At 40.1% G+C, this 20391-nt stretch overlaps 1 protein-coding gene across 5 annotated transcripts in view; it reads left to right on the forward strand.

Moving 5' to 3' along the window:
* The window catches only part of ANO5 (anoctamin 5), a 62041-nt gene that overhangs the window by 14917 nt on the left and 26733 nt on the right, over positions 1 to 20391 (forward strand). For 2 of the 5 annotated variants that reach the window (XM_063437913.1, XM_063437914.1), the window contains exons 2-7: positions 2964 to 3034; positions 3859 to 3906; positions 6579 to 6638; positions 11234 to 11350; positions 17514 to 17582; positions 18736 to 19020. In XM_063437913.1, coding sequence (XP_063293983.1) covers positions 2964 to 3034; positions 3859 to 3906; positions 6579 to 6638; positions 11234 to 11350; positions 17514 to 17582; positions 18736 to 19020 — 650 coding nt within the window. Of the gene's footprint in view, positions 1 to 1202; positions 1240 to 2963; positions 3035 to 3858; positions 3907 to 6578; positions 6639 to 11233; positions 11351 to 17513; positions 17583 to 18735; positions 19021 to 20391 lie in introns of those variants that run through there. The other 3 variants (XM_063437917.1, XM_063437915.1, XM_063437916.1) reach the window with 3 other exon arrangements.

The following is a 20391-nucleotide window of genomic DNA, read 5'->3' on the forward strand; positions in this document are numbered from 1 at the left end:
TGAGCAGGATGAGATTTGGGCCTAAATACCCCTCCTCTAGATCTGAAAGGCTGTAACCGGCCTTTGACCCCAAAGTCAGTTACCAGGTTTCATTTGCATAATTGCTGCTCAGCATTAACCCTTCTGTGGATTAGGTTGCTGCTCGGCACAACTTTTCCTGTGTGGACAGTAAATGTCATTAACCACATTTTTATAAGCGGATGAATACGTGATAGTGAGAGGTCACTGGCTCCTGTTTAGCTCTTGGTATCTGTACTCGTGCAGTGAGAGGTCACTGGGTCCTGTTTAGCTCTTGGTATCTGTACTCGTGCAGTGAGAGGTCACTGGGTCCTGTTTAGCTCTTGGTATCTGTACTCGTGCAGTGAGAGGTCACTGGGTCCTGTTTAGCTCTTGGTATCTGTACTCGTCCAGTGAGCGATCCCTGGGTCCTCTTTAGCTCTTGGTATCAGTGCCCGTGCAGTGAGAGGTCACTGTCCTGCTTAGCTCTTGGTATCAGTACCCGTGCAGTGAGAGATCACTGGGTCCTGCTTAGCTCTTGGTATCAGTACCCGTACAGTGAGAGATCACTGGGTCCTGCTTAGCTCTTGGTGTCTGTACTCGTGCAGTGAGCGATCACTGGGTCCTCTTTAGCTCTTGGTATCAGTACCCGTGCAGTGAGCGATCACTGGGTCCTCTTTAGCTCTTGGTATCAGTACCCGTGCAGTGAGAGGTCACTGGGTCCTGTTTAGCTCTTGGTATCGGTATCCGTGCAGTGAGAGGTCACTGGGTCCTGTTTAGCTCTTGGTATCGGTATCCGTGCAGTGAGAGGTCACTGGGTCCTGTTTAGCTCTTGGTATCCGTGCAGTGAGAGGTCACTGGGTCCTCTTTAGCTCTTGAACCATACCACTGCAGTACATGCTGTTTGACATGAATTGTCAGACTACTGTGGGCACTGGAACATACCCCAAATTGTGTGAATAGTAGAGAATAGCTATTGGTTGCTGGTTGGTTGTGAATGATTTAGTCTTATATCATAACATTTACTGTATACTTGTGTTTCATGTAATCTTGCTACATCTTATTACCTCAAGTTTAAAAAAAAAAACAAGAAAAAAAAATGCAGTTTTCCTCAGAATTAAGTTTGCTGTAAATTGGTTGTAAAGTAAACCTCACTAACTCGATATACTCATCCTTTAACCTATTTTTATTTATTTAAAGATTTTTCTGTACTAACCGACATCAGGAGCCCCGATTCAGCAGGTATTGTACTAACTATATTGTACAGTCTGTGTGTTGTTCGTGTGTCCTGTCCTGGTATTGGCAAACCGATCTGACTATAATCTCAAATCCTTCAAATGTTGTATTTCTCAATAATCGTGGTAATCGCAATAGAATCTCTATAGATTAGCCGGGCTCCATTTTCAGAACTGATTCCAGATTTAAACTTATACTTTGTAAGTGTGTCCTCCCAGGCTACTGAAAGCCAAAAATCTAAAGGAATATAATAATCTGCTTTAACACAGTATGTCATCCTAATTAGGACAGCTTGATTATGTTTCCTGGTCCATTGGCCATGCTGCTTTTTATTTTATTTTTTTAAAGCCTTAGAATGAGCTCACACATTCCCTCAGTCATGTGACTATCATGGCTCAGTCACATGACTAATCTGAGCACTATTGTATATTTTGTATTTAGAGAGAGGTTCGTGTTGCTAGGAAACTGTGCAGGATCTCTCTAATTTCGGCAATAGGCTCTGCCGTGTACTAATAAAAAAACACAAAGACATATATTGTGAACTAATAATTGACACCAGTAGTAATTTATGAAGCACATAGCAGATTGTTAATGAGCAATCTTTGATTGCTCAAGTATAATCACAAAATAGATATAATTGTAGCACAATCTTGTTTTATAGGTATCACGATCTTCTGGTTTCTTAAGTGTCCTTAGTTTTATCCTATGTTATCAGTTACAATTGCCTCTGAAATTAATTACCCCACAGAAACTGTGCTTTATGCTTCTAATAGATGTATTTATAAACTGCCCATTAGTCTATAGACCCATTAGAGTGAGTAATGTTTGCAAATTGTGGCATATTAATATCACTGATATAGATAATGCCAAACACAAATATTATTTTTACAGGATACATTTTTTAAAAAAAAATGCTTTTTTCACAGGAATGTTGCAGCAAACAGCCCTCACCCATTTTGGAAGATGCTTCAAAAATCAGAAGCCCCTCATTCTGGTCAGGGGGCTTGGTATCCCATACATTCCTGTAACATAGGTGATCCCCATGAGTAGATATGATGCTTAGAGTTACTAGTTAGTGTCTATAGTTCCAGACAATATGTCTACATATTTGAAAACCAGATCAACCTCTTCTTCTAAATTCTTTCTTATCATCTCCAATACTACATTTCTTCCATGTGTCTTTTGCATTGCCCTTGAATTGTTTTTTTTGTTTGTGTGTGTGTGTGTGGGGGGGGATTATTTAAATAAAAACTCAGGCAAAAATCTAAAAGTGGAAACCAAAGGAAATATTCCTGCTGATTGGTCAAGCTCTAGCCCCACATAATTGCCCATTCTACAAAACTGACTGTCGTCTGTCGGAGACACAGAGTAAATGAGAAACACTCAGCTGAAACAGTTCATGTTTGTTTTTAGTGTTCATTCATCAGTATGTGTCAGTCATCAGTTCTGTAGCAGATTTTAGAGAATCAGAGAAGCTGCTGCTTTGTTATATTGTTTCTGAAAATGTTCTTCTCCATGTGACTCTCACCCCTGCTTTGGGGGATGAGGGAGTCTGGGAGATTTCAATGTTGGTCTTTTCATGAGACATTACTTGTTTGTGAATCACAAATTGTGGAAATGTATTCATAAGCTGACTTCATGATTTAAACGTTCAGTTTTTAATGATTTCATGTCCATGGGGTGAAATTTATGCACAATAATAACGAACGTGTTTCTTTTCTTCTTTCTAGGGGAGGACGCAAACGGGCCATTCTTTGAGACTAACTCAAACGTAGACTCTGATAACCCTGGAATCTCGGAGGTGAGTGTATTTACACATACACTGTGTTCACTCAAAACGAAAAAAAAAAAACACACAAAAAACTAAAGTAACTTCACTTAAAGGAAGCGGAATAACTAGACCGTCACACAGAATACTCTTTTCTGTAAATAGCTAAATTATACTTCACATAGAGGAAGCAGAATTACTAGACATTCACACAGAATATGCTTTATTTCTGTAAATAACTAGATTTGTTTTTCTTTATATAACACTTCAGATTTAGGGTTTACCGTCTCACACCAGGGAAAATATTATACAAGTATCCCTTTTATTGAAATAGTTCAGACATGGTGGAAAATATTGTTAAAGAAGCAGGAAGACGAGGCTTGTGACCTGCAGATTTCCTGTAAACGAAGGATAAATTAAAAACTGGTCAAATGCCCTTTGTAATGGAATTGTAAATAATCTGTTGGCATTTCTGGGAATGCCACTGTCTAAAAATACCAGCACAATGTGAAAATGTTTTTATAGGTGTATAGTGCCAACATACAGTATGTACAGTTCCACAAAGCGCTTGTATTATACAAGGCATTGCAAGCTGAGATGTATATCCCCTGTATTCACCTTGGAGCTCCCTATCTCTTCTCCTCCATAGCTGGTTGCTCCAAAAAATCCCTATAACATACTGTTCTGATCAGTTTTGTAAATGCATGGTGTTCATGGTCTCTCCCACCAAGTATTCCCAACATTATGGCACCCATCATCCGCTTACTAACCTCGTAATTAATGTTTGGAACATCAAAGGACATATTTTGCATTGACACTAACTGCATTCTATATTTTTCCCATGATGCCTCTGTCAGGGGCTAAGCAGCACAGAAAGCACATTTCTCATCAACAACCATCAGAGGGTAAGGCCATGCTACCCCTTGCATGGGTGTGTGGTGTGTCACTGCTATAGTGGTAAATGCATGGGCTTGTAGTGTGGTGGTGTCGCTTGTAGCTGGAGATGGTGTTCGATGGTTTTAGTGGGTGTGTGTCGCCTTTGAGTAGTTAGAGCGTCAACCATTATTGTGGCAAGTGTGTGACATGGGCAAGCATCCTTGTGTCTCTTATAACTAGCACATTCCAAAAAGCCCACCGCAATTTACTTTAAAAAAACTAATGTATCCATGCAGCACATCAGTGTTACTAGGCCTGTCCCTGACTTCAGTGAGCAGCCACTTAGACATCCCTGAGAGGGTGAGGCCTTTTGCAATATGGCAAGATGGGTCTCCCTCTTAGGTCCGGATGACCGCTCCGTACATGCAAAGTTTGACCCTGTTCTCATAACTGACAGTTTCCATCAAAACATGGAGAGTCTGGCAGCTCAAGTCTAGAGATTTTACTTAACAGAGAGCACAGAAATATAAATATTAATAAGAAAATAAACCTTTGTTAGGAGTGGGATGGGCCTTTTCGTGACAAAACTGTTTTTGTTTGTTTTGGGTTTTTTTTGTACCTCTTTTTGGATCAAGAACAGCAAAATTGATGTGTAACTGCTGGGCAATGCCCCTAACTTAATGATCAATAATTTTTTTTTTTTAATTTTAACATTTTACAATCCCACATGGTGCATGAGATAGCCATCCTGGTTCATTGTTAAACATGATTGTCTTTTTTCTAATAAAAGTTATTCACTATCTTTTGTCAGTACTAGTAGCACCCTTTCATGACCTGCCACAACTGTCATGATATTCTGGAATTTGACTATTCACTTGTTGGGAAAGGGTTAACAGTGTACAGACCTCTTTTGAGCAACATTTATAGTGATTTTCTTTTCAGTTTCTAGGGATCAGATACATTGTTGCAGGATACATGGTTTCATTGGAATGTGCTGGTTGGGGTTAGATTGGTGTGGTGTATCTACTAACCATCATTAAAACTAATGTACTAATCTTTTCATTGTGCTTTCTTCTAATGTTGTTTTGTGTTTTGTTTATTTAATGTTTTCTGATATGGTATCATTATAAGTTGATTTCCTTTTTGACATCCTGCCTAAACAAACAAACTCATTAACTCTGGAGTGGCTCAGATGACAGATGAATAGGGGTATTATTGCATTCTAGTGATTTTTGTATGATTCCTGTTATCTCAGTCTGTAATCCGTTATCTAAACCCTCTGTCATTCTACAAGTCCTATCTGATCCCATGTAAGTGATACTGAATGGTTAGGATGACAGCTGTGGCTGAGTGTCCTGGGAGCTTTGACGGTCCCAAAACACTTTATTAATTTAATCTATTGTAATTAACATGAACCATTATTTTATTTATTTAGTTACGCATTTAATTTGTCTCCAGTGGATAGTATTTTTTTCTGAGTAGGAGTCTGCCGTCAGCATTAACTCTTTGAAAGACATGACTTCGAAAAGCAATGTTTCTGTTTACAAAAAGGACATTTTAGAAAAGCCTAAACCCATCGATCTCGCCTTCTCTTTATTGTTTATTGCTTCAGGAAATCTGCAATTTATAGCAGACAGGATTTAGTGCAATTTCTGGTCGCTGGCAACCATTTGATTCCTAGCCTCATAGTCGATGCCCCATCCAGCCTGTCGCACTTCTAGACTACCACATCCTCTGTATTAGAATACCTGCCATGGCCTGTATCATACCACATCTAATACAGAGTTACTTGATTATCCGGTGTGGCCTGTGTAATACCACATTCTCTGTATTAAAATATCCTGCTTGGCTTGTGTAATACCACATTTTCTATAATAGATTATCCTTTGTGGCCCATATAATACCACATTCTCTGTATTAGAATGGCTGACATGGCCTGTATAATATGCCACATTCTCTGTATTGGCTTATCTGGTGTGGCCTGTGTAATACCACATACAGTACTCCATATTAGAAAATCCTGCTTGGCCTATATAATACCACATTCTCTGTATTAGAATAGCTGACATGGCCTGTATAATGCCACATTCTCTGTACTAGAATAGTACATTGCCTGTATAATATCACATTCTCTGTATTACAATAGCTGACATAGCCTGTATAACACCACATTCTCTGTATTGGCTTATCTGGTGTTATCTGGTGTGGCCTGTGTAATACCACATTCTCTATATTAGAACATCCTGCTTGGCCTGTATAATACCACATTCTCTGTATTCGATTGAGAGTAGGTCTGTATAATACCACATTCTCTGTATTAGATTATCCAGTGTGGCCTGTATATTACCACATTCCTCTGTATTAGAACAGCTGGCATGGCCTGTTGGATATTAGATCCTCACTATTGGACACATACTCCCGATACCATGTGCATTCCTTGTATGTTGTTTGCATGCTGCTGCTTGCCCCACTAGCCATTCAGGTGTAACGAAGCAAACCCTGTGTTATTGAAGTATAATGTATCGTGTTTCTGTCTTTATCTTGTGCGCTCAGTTATTGCGCTGTTATTGCGTTTTATCAGAATCTCTGAATGGAATGTAAATTCCATTATAGTGAGTTTTGTAAACCCTCCAATAGCCTCCTTGCACTTGGCAGAAAGTGGTGTGTTTATCCTTAGTCTGACATGAGCGCGTTTTTGTAGCTATTGCAGGTCACACGGAAATGGCACAAACACCGCCTGTTTCTGAAGCGTCGGCTGATGGTAAACCAGGGAATGGCATTTCTGCATTTTAATGTGGCGTTCCACTGCTTTGCGCCAATTTTAACACTGCTTGCATCAAAAAGTCTTCCGCTATACCAGCATGCTTCCAGTCTAAGTCAATTACACATGGACTCTGGTACCGCAATAATTGATTACCCTCCTGCAGCATACAAATGCTTTATACACAATGCAGTGCTTTTTAAGGCCCTGGCCATCATCAGTAGAAGTGTTCAGGAGTGCATGGTGGATCTGACAAACCTATAGTTAATAGCAATCAGGTGTCAGTCACACTGAGGAGTCAATGTGATTGGTTGTTTGAAATTAGCAACTAAGAATAAGGTGCTGCCATAGTCCCCAGGCACAACTTCTCCCATAGGGATTTGTCAAACCCTGAGCTTTGAAGGACATTGAGCATTCTTACACAGTCACTTTAGGCTGGGGTATGCTCATTGTGTTGTAATGCACTCAATGCATATTGCATTCTAAATATCCAAAACCAGTCATGTAATATGTAATAAACCATCCTGCTTCCAGTAATTTTTAAAAGTTTATTCTGGGTGATGTCTTCTTATTGCATTATAAAACTAGTTGGTTGCCGTAACGCCATTTAAAAACACAAAAGCAATTTTTCTCATAGCAGATCTTCATCTAAATAAATTCTTAGGTTGACCGTATATCTCTGTAAATATGTGCAGTACCTAATGTAACTACAGAGATGGGTTTAGTTATTATTATTATTATTATTATTGCCATTTATATAGCGCCAACAGATTCCGTAGCGCTTTACAATATTATGAGAGGGGATTTAACTATAAATAGGACAATTACAAATAAACTTATGGGAACAATAGGTTGAAGAGGACCCTGCTCAATCAAGCTTACATTCTATTGAAGGTGGGGTGTAAAACACATTAGGACAGGAATTTGCAATCAAATAAGGTGGGCTGCCCTTTAGGAGACAGGTATGTGAGGTAGGGGTTAGTCTTGGAGGCCATAAGCTTTCCTAAAGAGATGGGTTTTAAGGCACTTCTTAAAAGATGCAAGACTAGGGGAGAGTCTGATGGCGGTAGGCAGGCTATTCCATAGGAAGGGAGCCGCCCGCGAGAAGTCCTGCAAGCACGAGTTGGCTGTACGAGTGCGGACAACGGACAGGAGGTGGTCACGGGCAGAGCGGAGAGACCGAGAAAGGACATACCTATGGATCTGTGAGGAGATATAAGAGGGGCTAGAGTTGTTCAGTGCTTTATAGGTGTGAGTTAGTACCTTGAATTGACTCCTATAGCATACAGGAAGCCAATATAAGGACCGGCAGAGGGGTGAGGTGTGAGAGAAACGACTAGAGAGGAAAATCAATCTAGCAGCAACATTCATTATGGACTGTAGCGGTGCAGTACGGCTATTGGGAAGACCAATCAGGAGAGGGTTACAATAATCCATGCGGGAAATTACTAGAGCATGGACAAGCTCCTTGGTAGTATCTGGGGCAAGAAAGGGGCGGATGCGGGCTATGTTTTTCAGATGGAATCTACAGGATTTGGCAACATGCTGGATGTGAGGCTCAAAGGTAAGACCAGAGTCAAGTATGACGCCAAGACAGCGCACTTGCAAGGATGGGCTGATGTTGGTACCACAAACTTGAAGGGAGAGCGAAAGAGGAGGATCAGTATTAGGAGGAAAGACAAGGAGCTCAGTTTTTGAGAGATTGAGTTTCAGAAAGCGGGAGGACATCCAGTCAGAGATGGAAGAAAGGCAAGCAGTGACACGTTGCAGGACGGCAGGGGAGAGGTCCGGGGAGGAGAGATATAGCTGGGTGTCATCAGCGTACAGCTGGTAGTGGAATCCAAAAGAGGTAATAAGTTTGCCAAGAGAGGCAGTATAAAGAGAAAATAGATGTGTTGTAATGCACTCTGTGTATTTATAGAAAACTGCAATATTTCATTTAAATCAAATGGATAAAATGGCACCTTCTTTGAACTATTGGTTATTTTGACCTTACATTTAAAGTTCATTTTAAAGTCTCACTCTAGTAAACCACCTTGAGATCCCACATTTTATATGAAGAACTTAATTTGGCCAGAACTTGATCTTAGGTGCATTGGGATGGCTACATGAATTAAGGCTGTTTTTGCAGAGACAAACCTCCATCTAAATTCCTAGATTTATCCTTCTCTTGTCAACTGCTAGTCATACGACATTTGATCAATTTTAAGAATCCTCTCTTACAATTAAAACTGTACACCTAATGACACTCGGAACCCCTATTGCACTCAATAGTTTGCATAAAGGGACACTATAATCACCAACACAACTTTAGCTGAATGAAGCAGTTCCTCCCTGTATGTGACTTGCACAGACTTCCTAAAAACTTCCTGTAAAGGGTCATCTAACGTTTACACTTGCTTTATTGCAAATTATGTTTCATGTAGAATTACTTATCTCCTGCTCTGTTAAAAGCTTGCTAGACCCTGCAGGAGCCTCCTGTATGTAATTTAAGGTCAATTTAGCTAACAGAAGATACAAACTTTCAAAGTGAGATGGATTTGATTAAAAATGAAACCATTCTGTTTCAACGCAGTCTGTGTCAGTCACAACCAGGGGAGGTGTGACTAGGGCTGCATAAACAGAAACAAAAGTGATTTGACTCCTAAATGGCAGAGAGTTGAGCAATACACACAAACTACTTCATTGAGCTAAAGTTGCTTTGGTGACTATAGTGTCCCTTTAACACAAACAATTACATGTTAAATCAGTCCAGTCACTGCTAAATCTTTATTTTGGAGCAAGATCTCTTGTGTTGGCCTTCAGGCAGCAGAGGGTTAAATTGCTCAGGGTGGGTGGATGAGGGACTTAAACAGAGGTTGTGGAAGACAGGGTGTTGAATAATTGGAGACGTAGGCGAGAAATGGGAGTTTTTATTTTTAGCAGAGAGAAGGCAGGTCATGTATTTATTTAGCAGGCAAGGGTAATTCCAAAAATGTATTCATGCCAATAAAGCCATGTATAATGCTTAATAATTAATGAATGGGGCTTTCTCTACTAAACCGTGAATTGAAATTAATTCAAGACCTCATCGCAAATTGGCCAAGCTGTGACTATAGCTGACTTACAGAATTTCTCAGCATCATTTATTTTATTTCTAAATTGTGCAGTTCTGTTATAAACTCACTAGTTTATTGTTTAGTGAATAAGCCTCGCAATTTTCTATCTCAATCCCCAGCAAGCCTCCTTGTCGGCTCACACATTTTGGCAAATAAAAATATTTAAATGTGTGGAGTGATATGTGACTGGTAAATGCATTTTCTGTCTCTGGCTGTGCGCTTGTCTGTAAATTAAATATATCTGAAAAAATGTGTAAGCTATAATAACCAACGAAAAGCAGTCTGTATCCGAGCAGAGGAATGGCAACATCTAAAACTTTTGTGGATTTAACCATTTAACACAAAATTAACATCTTTATTTTTTAATATTTGCTGTGTGTACAAGTTTAACTTATTCGTCTTGTTTCAGATTTATTTTCTTGTAATATTTTTTTTTTTTTTTAAATTAAATTTATTTTACGTACTGAGATTAAATTTTTTTGATGGACTCCATTTTGTGAGGCTGTAGGATATTAGAAATGACATCGTTTTTAAAATGGTCACACATTGGCATGTGTATCTACACCTTCCTGTTAACACTGTTAAAAAACTGTCTTCTCTCCAAATCTTTCACTGACATCTAGGCCATGTGTTTCCCTTCATTGGGCTCTCACTGCTGTTAACTGCGCCGAAGTGGAATGTAATATGAGTAGATTAGATACTTTGTTCCCTCCGCCTTTATGTATGTGGCACTTTTTGCATAACAGCCAAATAAGTAACAGAGGTGCCTGTTTGAAAAGCCATGTGCTCCATTGTGGATAAATACAATTCCACCTTTTCCTTTTTGTACGTATATGTGTTGTACTTGTGTTAGGCCAAAATATTTCCTGGCGAGCTACATAACATTACAATATATATCTGTACAATGAAAACTGTAGCAGGATCAGGAGAAATGAGGGTAGGCAGGGGAATGTCTGATATGGGCAGGGCACGCTATGGAAGTCTCAGTTGGGAGATGTGGTCTTGGAAAGATCTGAGTTTGTCAACAGGAGCTGGAGATATGTAGGGTGGTTTAGGACATGGAGAGGTCTGAGGTAGACAGGTGGAGATGGACATGCTTATGGTAGACAAGGGTATTTGTAGAGGTCTGGGGAGAGTAGTACATTCTGGAAACGCGTAAGATGGAGACATCTATAGTAGGCAGGGAGGATTGGAGAAACCTGTTTGAACATTTGGGTTTTGGAGGAGCTTCTAGGTGGCGGAAGGATCGAGCAGGGTCTTATGATAACAGAGAAGTAAGTAAAGGACAGAGGGATGATTGATACATATAACATGAGTAAATAGGGGTTTACTTTGATTCATAGGTTGTGTTTTGTTTTTTTTCCAAAGTTTATTAATAAAGTAGGTAGTGACCTAGTCCTTCACCGTTCATTAAATGTGCCACATTATCTGCTTTAGGATCTCCTGAACTGTGAAAATAGCTTTGGGAAAACTACTCCTAAAATTTTATTTCCACAGATAGACAAACATCACCAAAGCAAGGATTCCGTCTTCTTCAGGGATGGCCTTCGGAGAATAGATTTTGTCCTGTCTTACACAGATGACCCAAATAAAGAAACAGATAAGAAGAAAGCGGTGAGAATACTTTGTCTTGCAATTTGTTTCTGTCAAGGATGTGCCTATCCGTGTCCTGCAAAATACATGCATAATATTTATATTATCAGGGTTATTCACTAAAGTGTACAATCAAAGTGAATTTAAAATTTAAGGCCGAAATAGCTGAATTAAATCTAAAAAATCTCCAGGTCAGCTATGCTTCCAGTTCAGATACTTTGGCCTGATATGTGAAATTCTCTTTGAATTCTCACTTAAATACATACCGGGTTATTTATTTATTTTGTTGTACACGCTATTTCCCCATTTTCGCACCATATTAGCTTGTGTGATTTGTTTGATTACCATTAAATTCAGCCGCACCCAACATTTTTTATTTTTAGACAAAGTGGTTTACTCAAAACAAATATTTTCTGCTGTCCACGCTCCAGGTTTCTTGATTTCTGTGCTGCAATGTTGCCCCATTGCAGCTAAGGTAATCCTTTAATATGGTATGTCCCATCATTGCAGCTAAGGTAACCCTTTCACAGATGGTATGCGCCCCATCATTGCAGCTAAGGTAACCCTTTCACAGATGGTATGCGCCCCATCATTGCAGCTAAGGTAACCCTTTTACAGATGGTATGCGCCCCATCATTGCAGCTAAGGTAACCCTTTCACAGATGGTATACTCCATCATTGCAGCTAAGGTAACCCTTTCACAGATGGTAAACTCCATCATTGCAGCTAAGGTAACCCTTTCACAGATGGTATGCTCCATCATTGCAGCTAAGGTAACCCTTTCACAGATGGTATGCTCCATCATTGCAGCTAAGGTAACCCTTTCACAGATGGTATGCTCCATCATTGCAGCTAAGGTAACCCTTTCACAGATGGTATGCTCCATCATTGCAGCTAAGGTAACCCTTTCACAGATGGTATGCTCCATCATTGCAGCTAAGGTAACCCTTTCACAGATGGTATGCTCCATCATTGCAGCTAAGGTAACCCTTTCACAGATGGTATACTCCATCATTGCAGCTAAGGTAACCCTTTCACAGATGGTAAACTCCATCATTGCAGCGAAGGTAACCCTTTCACAGATGGTAAACTCCATCATTGCAGCTAAGGTAACCCTTTTACAGATGGTATGCTCCATCATTGCAGCTAAGGTAACCCTTTCACAGATGGTATGCTCCATCATTGCAGCTAAGGTAACCCATTCACAGATGGTATGCTCCATCATTGCAGCTAAGGTAACCCTTTCAGAGCCGACTCCTTTTATTTGTTGCAGATACAAGTGTCTGTATCTTTATTTATGTTAAAGGATCACTATAGGGTCAGGAACACAATCATGTATTCCTAACCCTATTGTGTTTAACCCACCATTTAGGTGGCTTGCCCCCCACCCCCTTAGCCCTCCTAAAAAAGTATAAAACTCACCTTATTTCCAGCGCGTGTGGGTCAGCTGGTGCTGGTCCCGCCCCCTTTGTGACATCATCAAAATGACTGATTTTTTTTAAAAAAAAAGTTTGAAAATATTTCCTATATGGAAAGCATTGGATTGGCTAAAATCGGCACGGGGCAGGGCCAAATGCTGTTTTGGCCAATCAGGATCTCCTCATAGAGATGCATTGAATCAATGCATCTCTATGAGGAAAATTCAGCGTCCCAATGCAGAGCGTGGGGACGCTGAGCCAGGAAACCCCTCCAGTGGCCATCTAAGGAGTGGCCACTTGGAGGTGTCCCTAGGAGCAATGTAAACACTGCCTTTTCTCTGAAAAGGCAGTGTTTACATGAAAATGCCTGAAGGGAGCTATTATACTCACCAGCACAACTACATTAAGCTGAAGTTGTTCTGGTGACTATAGTGTCCCTTTAAGCATATTGATTCTTTAATATTTCCTAGTGAGTTTGTTTAAACTTACCTTAGTTCCACTCTTGGTCTCCAAGTGGCTCTAACCTGGTGTGGTCACATTTTGGTGCTGCTGGTGTATTCTTCATACACTGAGATCTTCCTGCCATACTATTTTTGCATTTGGTAATTTTGGTAATACACTTCCGGTTATTGTGATTCTTCTATCACATCCTCAGGGTTTTTGTCTCGCTAAATTATTTATTTATATGTAGAAAGAACTGGCCCAAGGCCACATTGCATAGTCTGCAACAAAAGCTCAATAAAACCTCTTAGAGCGAAACGGGTGGCTGGCTGGCTACCTAGTCCTTGAAGGATCTTTTCTTGCGCTTTCAATGTTTGTGTGCGTGTACAATCTAGGTGTGTGGTGTGGTTTTTGTTCTCCCTCCTGTTAAACATTGTGGAACATTCTGGAATGTTCTAGATAAGTAACACTGATAAGATGTGAAATGTGATTTACGATTTATCACCGGAGATATGCTTCTCAATGCAGCTGGTATTATACTTGTTTGATGGGATTGTTAGCAGACAGGCTGGCTGCCAGTTCAGATCCGATGCATTACACAGAAATCTGTACAAGTTAACCACTTCTGTACAGAACATACAAAAATACAATAGTTTGTCTCTGGCACAGAATATGATTACATGAATATCTGTCTGTGGGGAGGAGGAGGTTTGGGGATTGGTGCACCAGGCGCTGTTTGCTATTTTCTTTCCAAACAAATAATAAATAATGCCTGTAAGTGCACTTGGAAGGTGTGTACATGCAAATTGTGAGTTCACTGCATGCAGTTATGGTGGGATTAATTTTAAATGGAAATTATCACAAAACTAAAATGAATGTTGTGATGTAAACTAAAAGGTAGTTTGTAAAATTATACCGTCCTTAGCGCTTGAGTGTAAAATCTATTTTTATCCTCACTCGTTTTATTGTCCGTGAGAGAGGGTCAATGTCTCCCCTAAGCATTGCATATCAGTCTTCTACAACTGATCCAAACAGTCCGACTCACTGCTGCCTGTAGAATACACAGGGAACACAGCGGCTCACGCAAGAGGGGGGTAATTAACTAAAACCACAATATCTTTCATACTAAAGGGATATGAGCATTACAACGTAAATGGTTACTCCAAGCACCATCACCACTTCTGCTTTTCGACGTGGTCATGGAGGAAGGAATCTGTCGCTGTGCAGTGTTTCTGATTGGAAAAGCTACACACCCAGGTTAATTTGCACTTGTGTTCCAGGGGCTGGTTACACCGCTGGCACACGTGACTGTAGCAGCCCATAACCCGGTTCCAAACTGCCAAAAGTCAATTCTGTGTATATTTTATGTTTGTCGTCTGTGAGCACTGCATGCTGGCAGCAGACGTAGTCATAGTATGATTCTTCACTTGCAAGCAGTGCTTTGAGGGTGTCTGCAATCAAAGCTTATGGACCTTGTGTTCTGACATATTTATCCTTCCCTCTCTTCCAATAGATCCATTGCCTTGTACTCTTTCTCCCCTAATTTTCTGTGATATTCTCTCCCCTTGCCCACCCCTCACATCCTCCTATGTGTTAGCCCCCTCCTTCACCTCCCTCTTGTCTTTAGCTCTAAAATGAATGCAATTGCCCTCTGCGCATGCACCCATGACCAATGAATGCTTTTCTATGAGGTGCATTTGATTGGGCAAAAGATGTCGCCACGTCACTAGAGGTGTGAAAGAGAACCGGGAAAACCCGGTGCTGGATTTAAGGTAAGTTTTTTTTTTTTTTTTTTTTTTTTTTTTTTTAAATTAGTTTAATACATTTTTCTTCTTTTTCTTTTTTTGTTTTTTAACAGGAAGTTAAGGAGGAACATAAATAAAGCACAAATACAGTTACTCCAATAATGTGTTTGAGTAACCCTTTAACTGCTGTTTGTAGAATACTCCGGGAACACAGCAACTCACCTTGGAGGGGGCAATTAAATCCCCAATACGTTTTATACTAAAGGGATATGGACATTGCAATACACTTATTAAAATATCACTTTTGATAATGATCCACATGTTACAAGGTTTAAATAAATGGAGGTGACTGTTAAAATGAAAGGAAAAGTCGTTTCTGAATAATTTGCAGCTAGCTAGTGTCTGATTTGTGCTGGCACCGTGGCAGATTTTCCTGACCGTGTATTCTGGGTTTCAGCCAGGACGGATTGCAGGGCGTTTCCCCTGAGTGGAGCGAGGGCGTTGAACATTTATATACAACTGCAGGAAACATTTTTCTTTTTAACGTACAAACTTGTACACCACATTCAGTTCCTTTTTATTGCAGAAATCGAAGAATAGTTTTAGTAAGATCATAGACATTAATCTATAATTAGCAAAGCAGGCACAATTCTAAAATTATTAATCAGATGCATATTGCCATATAAAACAATAAAATGTCTTGCTACATGTTACAGTTTGTTACAATTTTCCCCAGAATTAATAAAGTTAAACCTTAATAAATATGTGCCTCTGTTCATTCTTATTGTTATATTTAGTAATTATTATTACTTTATTGGAGGTCTTCAAATAATCCCACCCATAGCTCTTGGTTTCTTCCTGTCTGTCCTGGAGTTAACCCCTGGATAGACTTTAAAATGGCAGGCGATGGGGCCACACAATTCTACTCATTGGTAATGGTTACACTAAAAATAATGGGATTCCTGCATTTTTCTTAAAGCTTGATTTCCTTCTAGAATATTTTGCCAATTCTGGTAATGGCTTTCTTTTTGCTTTTCTGACTGAAGCAGACCATGTGTGCAGAAATAAAGAGTTGGTAACTGCGCAGAGCTTCCTGTTCGGTATTCGATCAAATGCTCCGTGAAGTTGTGCCCACCTGACTATTCACCGATAGCAGAAAATACATTTAGTACATGTGTGAAGCAAAGTTAGGAATGTTTTTTTCCCTGCCTGACTTTCTTTTTCTGTTTGTCTTTCTTTCTCACTGTCACTCGTCTCTGTTTCATTTACTTAATCTGTCTTTCTTTCTGTCATCCACCACCCACACATACATACACACACACACACACACACACACACACACACACAAAACCTCTCGCTCTCCAACCTCCCCGCCCCCCTCTTCCCCCCGATCTAATTTTAAAACCTCATAGTTTGGATTATTGAATAAGTGGTAAGGGTTGTGTTGTTATTCTTTTCCTTTTGTTGTGTGGATCTGTAGTATGTGAGTGTGCAGAATTCAGGCTATTTTCAGCTTGTGTATTTACAGGAAAAGATGACCCCTTCCTTGTTTCTGCAGCTGGTTGATAAATGATTGTAAGAATAATACACTTTCCGGTGTTAGAAGCTAGATGATAAAAATGTATAATTAACTCCGTTATTCACTAAAGTGAGAATTCAAAATGATTTCAAAGACGCCTAAGTAACTGAATTGGCAGCATAGTTGACTTACAATTCTCATTTCAGTGAATAGCCCCGTGTGTTCTTACAACAATAATTCTGGAAACTACTGGTTTTCTATAAAAGAAAACTTATATTAACAAACTTGTGTATCAAGTTGAACAGTGAGATGTATACCATATGTTTACCGGACTATAAGGATTGGAGAAGATACCCATATTTGTGTGACCTCCTGTTTCAATGTGACTGTCTGGAGCTCAGAGAGTGCGTGTAGACTGTCCCAGTGTGACCACCTATAGCGCAAACTGTCCCACAGTGGCAGCTACTAGCATACCTTCCTAGTGTCCCTACTTAGAAGGGACAGTTCCTATTTTGGGCCCAAATGCCTCTGTTCCTCTTGTCTATCCTAATGTCCTTCATTTCTAGGAGCTCCATATTCTTGTGTCTGAGTGTATAGCCGAGCTCTGCCGCAATAATACTGTTCTAAATTACATTTTAGTTGCAAAAATTATTAGTAAATCACTTATAATTTCTCAGAACAGCCCCACCCCTGGCCATACACCCAGCCACACCCCTAAAATTAAAGTGCCCCTCTTTCTCCATTTGCAGTGTTGGAGATGTGCCTTCGCTCTGAGAGAGTGCATACTGTCTCGGTGTGGCAGCCCGCTACTTAAACATGGCTGTGAACTGTTTGTGTGGCAGCCAGTGTTCTAAGATTATGTAGACAACTCAGAAAATAAAAGGAATAAATTCCAAAAGTAGATCCTAATCTTTATATGGAGACTCTGTGTAAAGGGATTGGTCATATTTCACTCTTTATAACGTCAGAAATTCCAATATGGGTCGTACACTGGGGATTACCTGTTCCTCTACATTACACTATATCTTCCTGTGAATTGAATCTTCTCACTTTTCTCCCAGGAAAGAAGGAAAGAATTTGAGTCGAATTTAATAAAAACTGGACTGGAATTAGAGACTGAAGACAAAAAAGTAAGGAATGCTGACTGTCTCTACGGCAAATGTAAATCTTTAGGTGTGCCAAGTCTCCTCCCCTGCCCCCCCCCCCAATCTTATATATATAGCTCTCCCACTTTTGTGCCTCTGATTGCATTGTCTTTTGTCCCACAGCAGTCAATTCTTGTCTTAGCATCTGGTGCTACTGACTGACCGTAAATAAGTTAAGAAGCTGGACATTTTTTATTTATTTTAAAGGAGTCACAAACCTGTAATCTTGACCCTATAGTGTTAAAACAACCATCTATACCCCCCCCGGCTCCCTCTTGCCTCCCAAAATATAGTAAAATCGTACTTGTATTCAAGTCCACAGCTCCTGGCCCTGCCCCTGTTTGCCTGTAAACTGCCCATGTCTGCTGACATCATCAGAAGTAGTGGTCTGAGCCAATCACAGTGCATCCCCATAGGATTGGCTGAGACTGTCAAGGGGGCAGAGCCTGCACAAGCCAAACACAGCCCTGGCCAATCAGCATATCCTCAAAGAGATGAATTTAATCAATGCATCTCTATAAGGAAAGTTCAGTGTCTGCATGCAGAGGGTGGAGACACTGAATGGCAGTGCTGCTTACTCTGCAGCACTGCCCAAGGAAGCACCTCTAGTAACCATCTTAGGAGTGGCCAGTGGAGTTATCACTAGGCTGTAGTGTAAACACTGCATTTTCTCTGAAAATACAGTGTTTACAGCAAAAAGCCTGAAGGGAATGACGCTACACACCAGAACAAATGCAATAAGCTGTAGTTGTTCTGGTGACTATAGTGTCCCTGTGTTTACAGCTGTAACTGCTCCATGAAGTATTAAGTTTTGACAATGATACTTGAATGTCTATTATCGCTAGTTAATTGACAACATTCAGTTTGCTACATTGAGCCAAGGATTCCTCAAGTAGTGCTCTCTGGTGGCTGCATGGGTCATAGAAAGTGCATGAAGTTAAAAGCAAAGAATTGAATATTCTACAGAGAAACTCTAGTCAAATTAACCAATTTAGCACAATTATCAATTTGCTTATTTAACATACCATGCTTTATCTAAAAGTGATGTGAAACCCTTGTTTCCAGGTCAGATTGTCCAACTTTCTTCTGACCTTCTAGTGATTGTCAGACCTGTAATGAATATGGGTTGTCTTTTCAGGAATCTGAAAGTGGGAAGATCTATTTTATTAAGATCCATGCTCCATGGGATGTTTTGTCCACGTACGCTGAAGTTCTTGGCATCAAAGTTCCCATCAAGGAAAACGACATTGATCCGCCGAGAGAGAATCCTCTGGACTGCTTACTTAAGCCATTTAAACTTCCCAATCATGTCATGTACCCCGAACCAGATTACTTCACCGCTGCCTTCAGCAAACAAAAGCAGGAACTTTTTCTTATCAATGACCAGGACACCTTCTTCTCACCAGCCACCCGCAACCGCATTGTACGTAGAAGGTGCTATACGATCAGGGGAGCTAGCAGGGTTTACATGTCAGATTTACATGTCAGTTGCCTGTAGGCACAAAAGGTACCCACTGCTTGAGGGGGTTGAACTTGTGGTATAAAAGCTGTTTTGTATTATTACGTTTAGGGTTAGAATTGGGTTACATTTAGCATCTGGGTACACTAGGTTTAGTTTTTAAGAGGAGTTAAACATATGGTTAAGGTAAATTGTCTAATTTCAGGTCTAGGGTTTGAGTGCTGGAGTTTAAAGGGTATATTTGCAAAGTTCTCACCTCCTATGTCTTATGTAGACCAGTCAGATTGATATTAGAGTTGCAGGAGTTGTTATACAGTGTGCATCATTGTTTCCCCTGCTCCTCCTGCAAGGCATTTCCTTTTCAAATAATTTTTATTAAAGTTTTACATATTTGTATAACAACAAGAATATAAACATTGTATTGGGGGTAGGAAGGGAAGGGGAACTTGCAAATGGAAGAGAATAACCATCCAATATTAAAATAGGCATAACAGTATATATGGCAAAAAAATAAATAAAAATGTTTTTACATCAATGCACTTTAATAACAAATATGTCAAAGACCATATGCTGTTTTGATTTTTTTTCTTCCCACTTATCCCAATTATATTTTAATATTGGGAAACCACGCATATGAGCTCTATGGGATAATTTGTGTGCCTTGTTTTCTAGAATCAAATTAAAAACTTCCCTGAGAGATGGCACTGCAAGGCATTTCCTGTATGACAGGGCGTTAGTGTGCAGATGGGCAGTGATCCCTTCCACTTCCTATCCAGCCTCACACTAAGACACTGGAGAAGCTGGGACCGCACTGAGTTTTACACCCTCTATAACCATTCCTGCAGCTCTATTAGGACTGACTGGACCACATGGTACACAGTGGCGTCTCTAGGATTAATTTTTAGGGGGGGCACATGGTGGGCCAGGGACAAAAGTAGGGGGGCACATTCAACCCCGCCCTTGCCGCAGTTTGACCCCGCCCCTGCTGCATGTTAAGCCCCGCCCCCGACACAATGTGTGTTTTTTTTTGTTTTTTTTATAATCCCTGGTGGAGGATTCATTATTTTCCACCAGAGATTATTAAAAAAAAAAAAAGCACACATTTCCTTTGATACAGTGCCATAGTTGCCAACATTTGAAAAAAAATTCCAAGGACATTTTGCAGCACAGCTATCAATTACTGTATGTGTATAATATCCCTGGACAGTCAGTGCTCTCTGTATAATACAGGGTTGTGTGTATAATAAATTGGGACAGTCAGTGCTCCCTGTATATTGCTGCTCTCTGTATAATACAGGTCTGTTTGTGTATAATATCCCAAGACAGAGAGCAGCA

This window comes from Pelobates fuscus, chromosome 12 (assembly GCF_036172605.1).
Source record: "Pelobates fuscus isolate aPelFus1 chromosome 12, aPelFus1.pri, whole genome shotgun sequence".
NCBI lineage: Eukaryota > Metazoa > Chordata > Amphibia > Anura > Pelobatidae > Pelobates > Pelobates fuscus.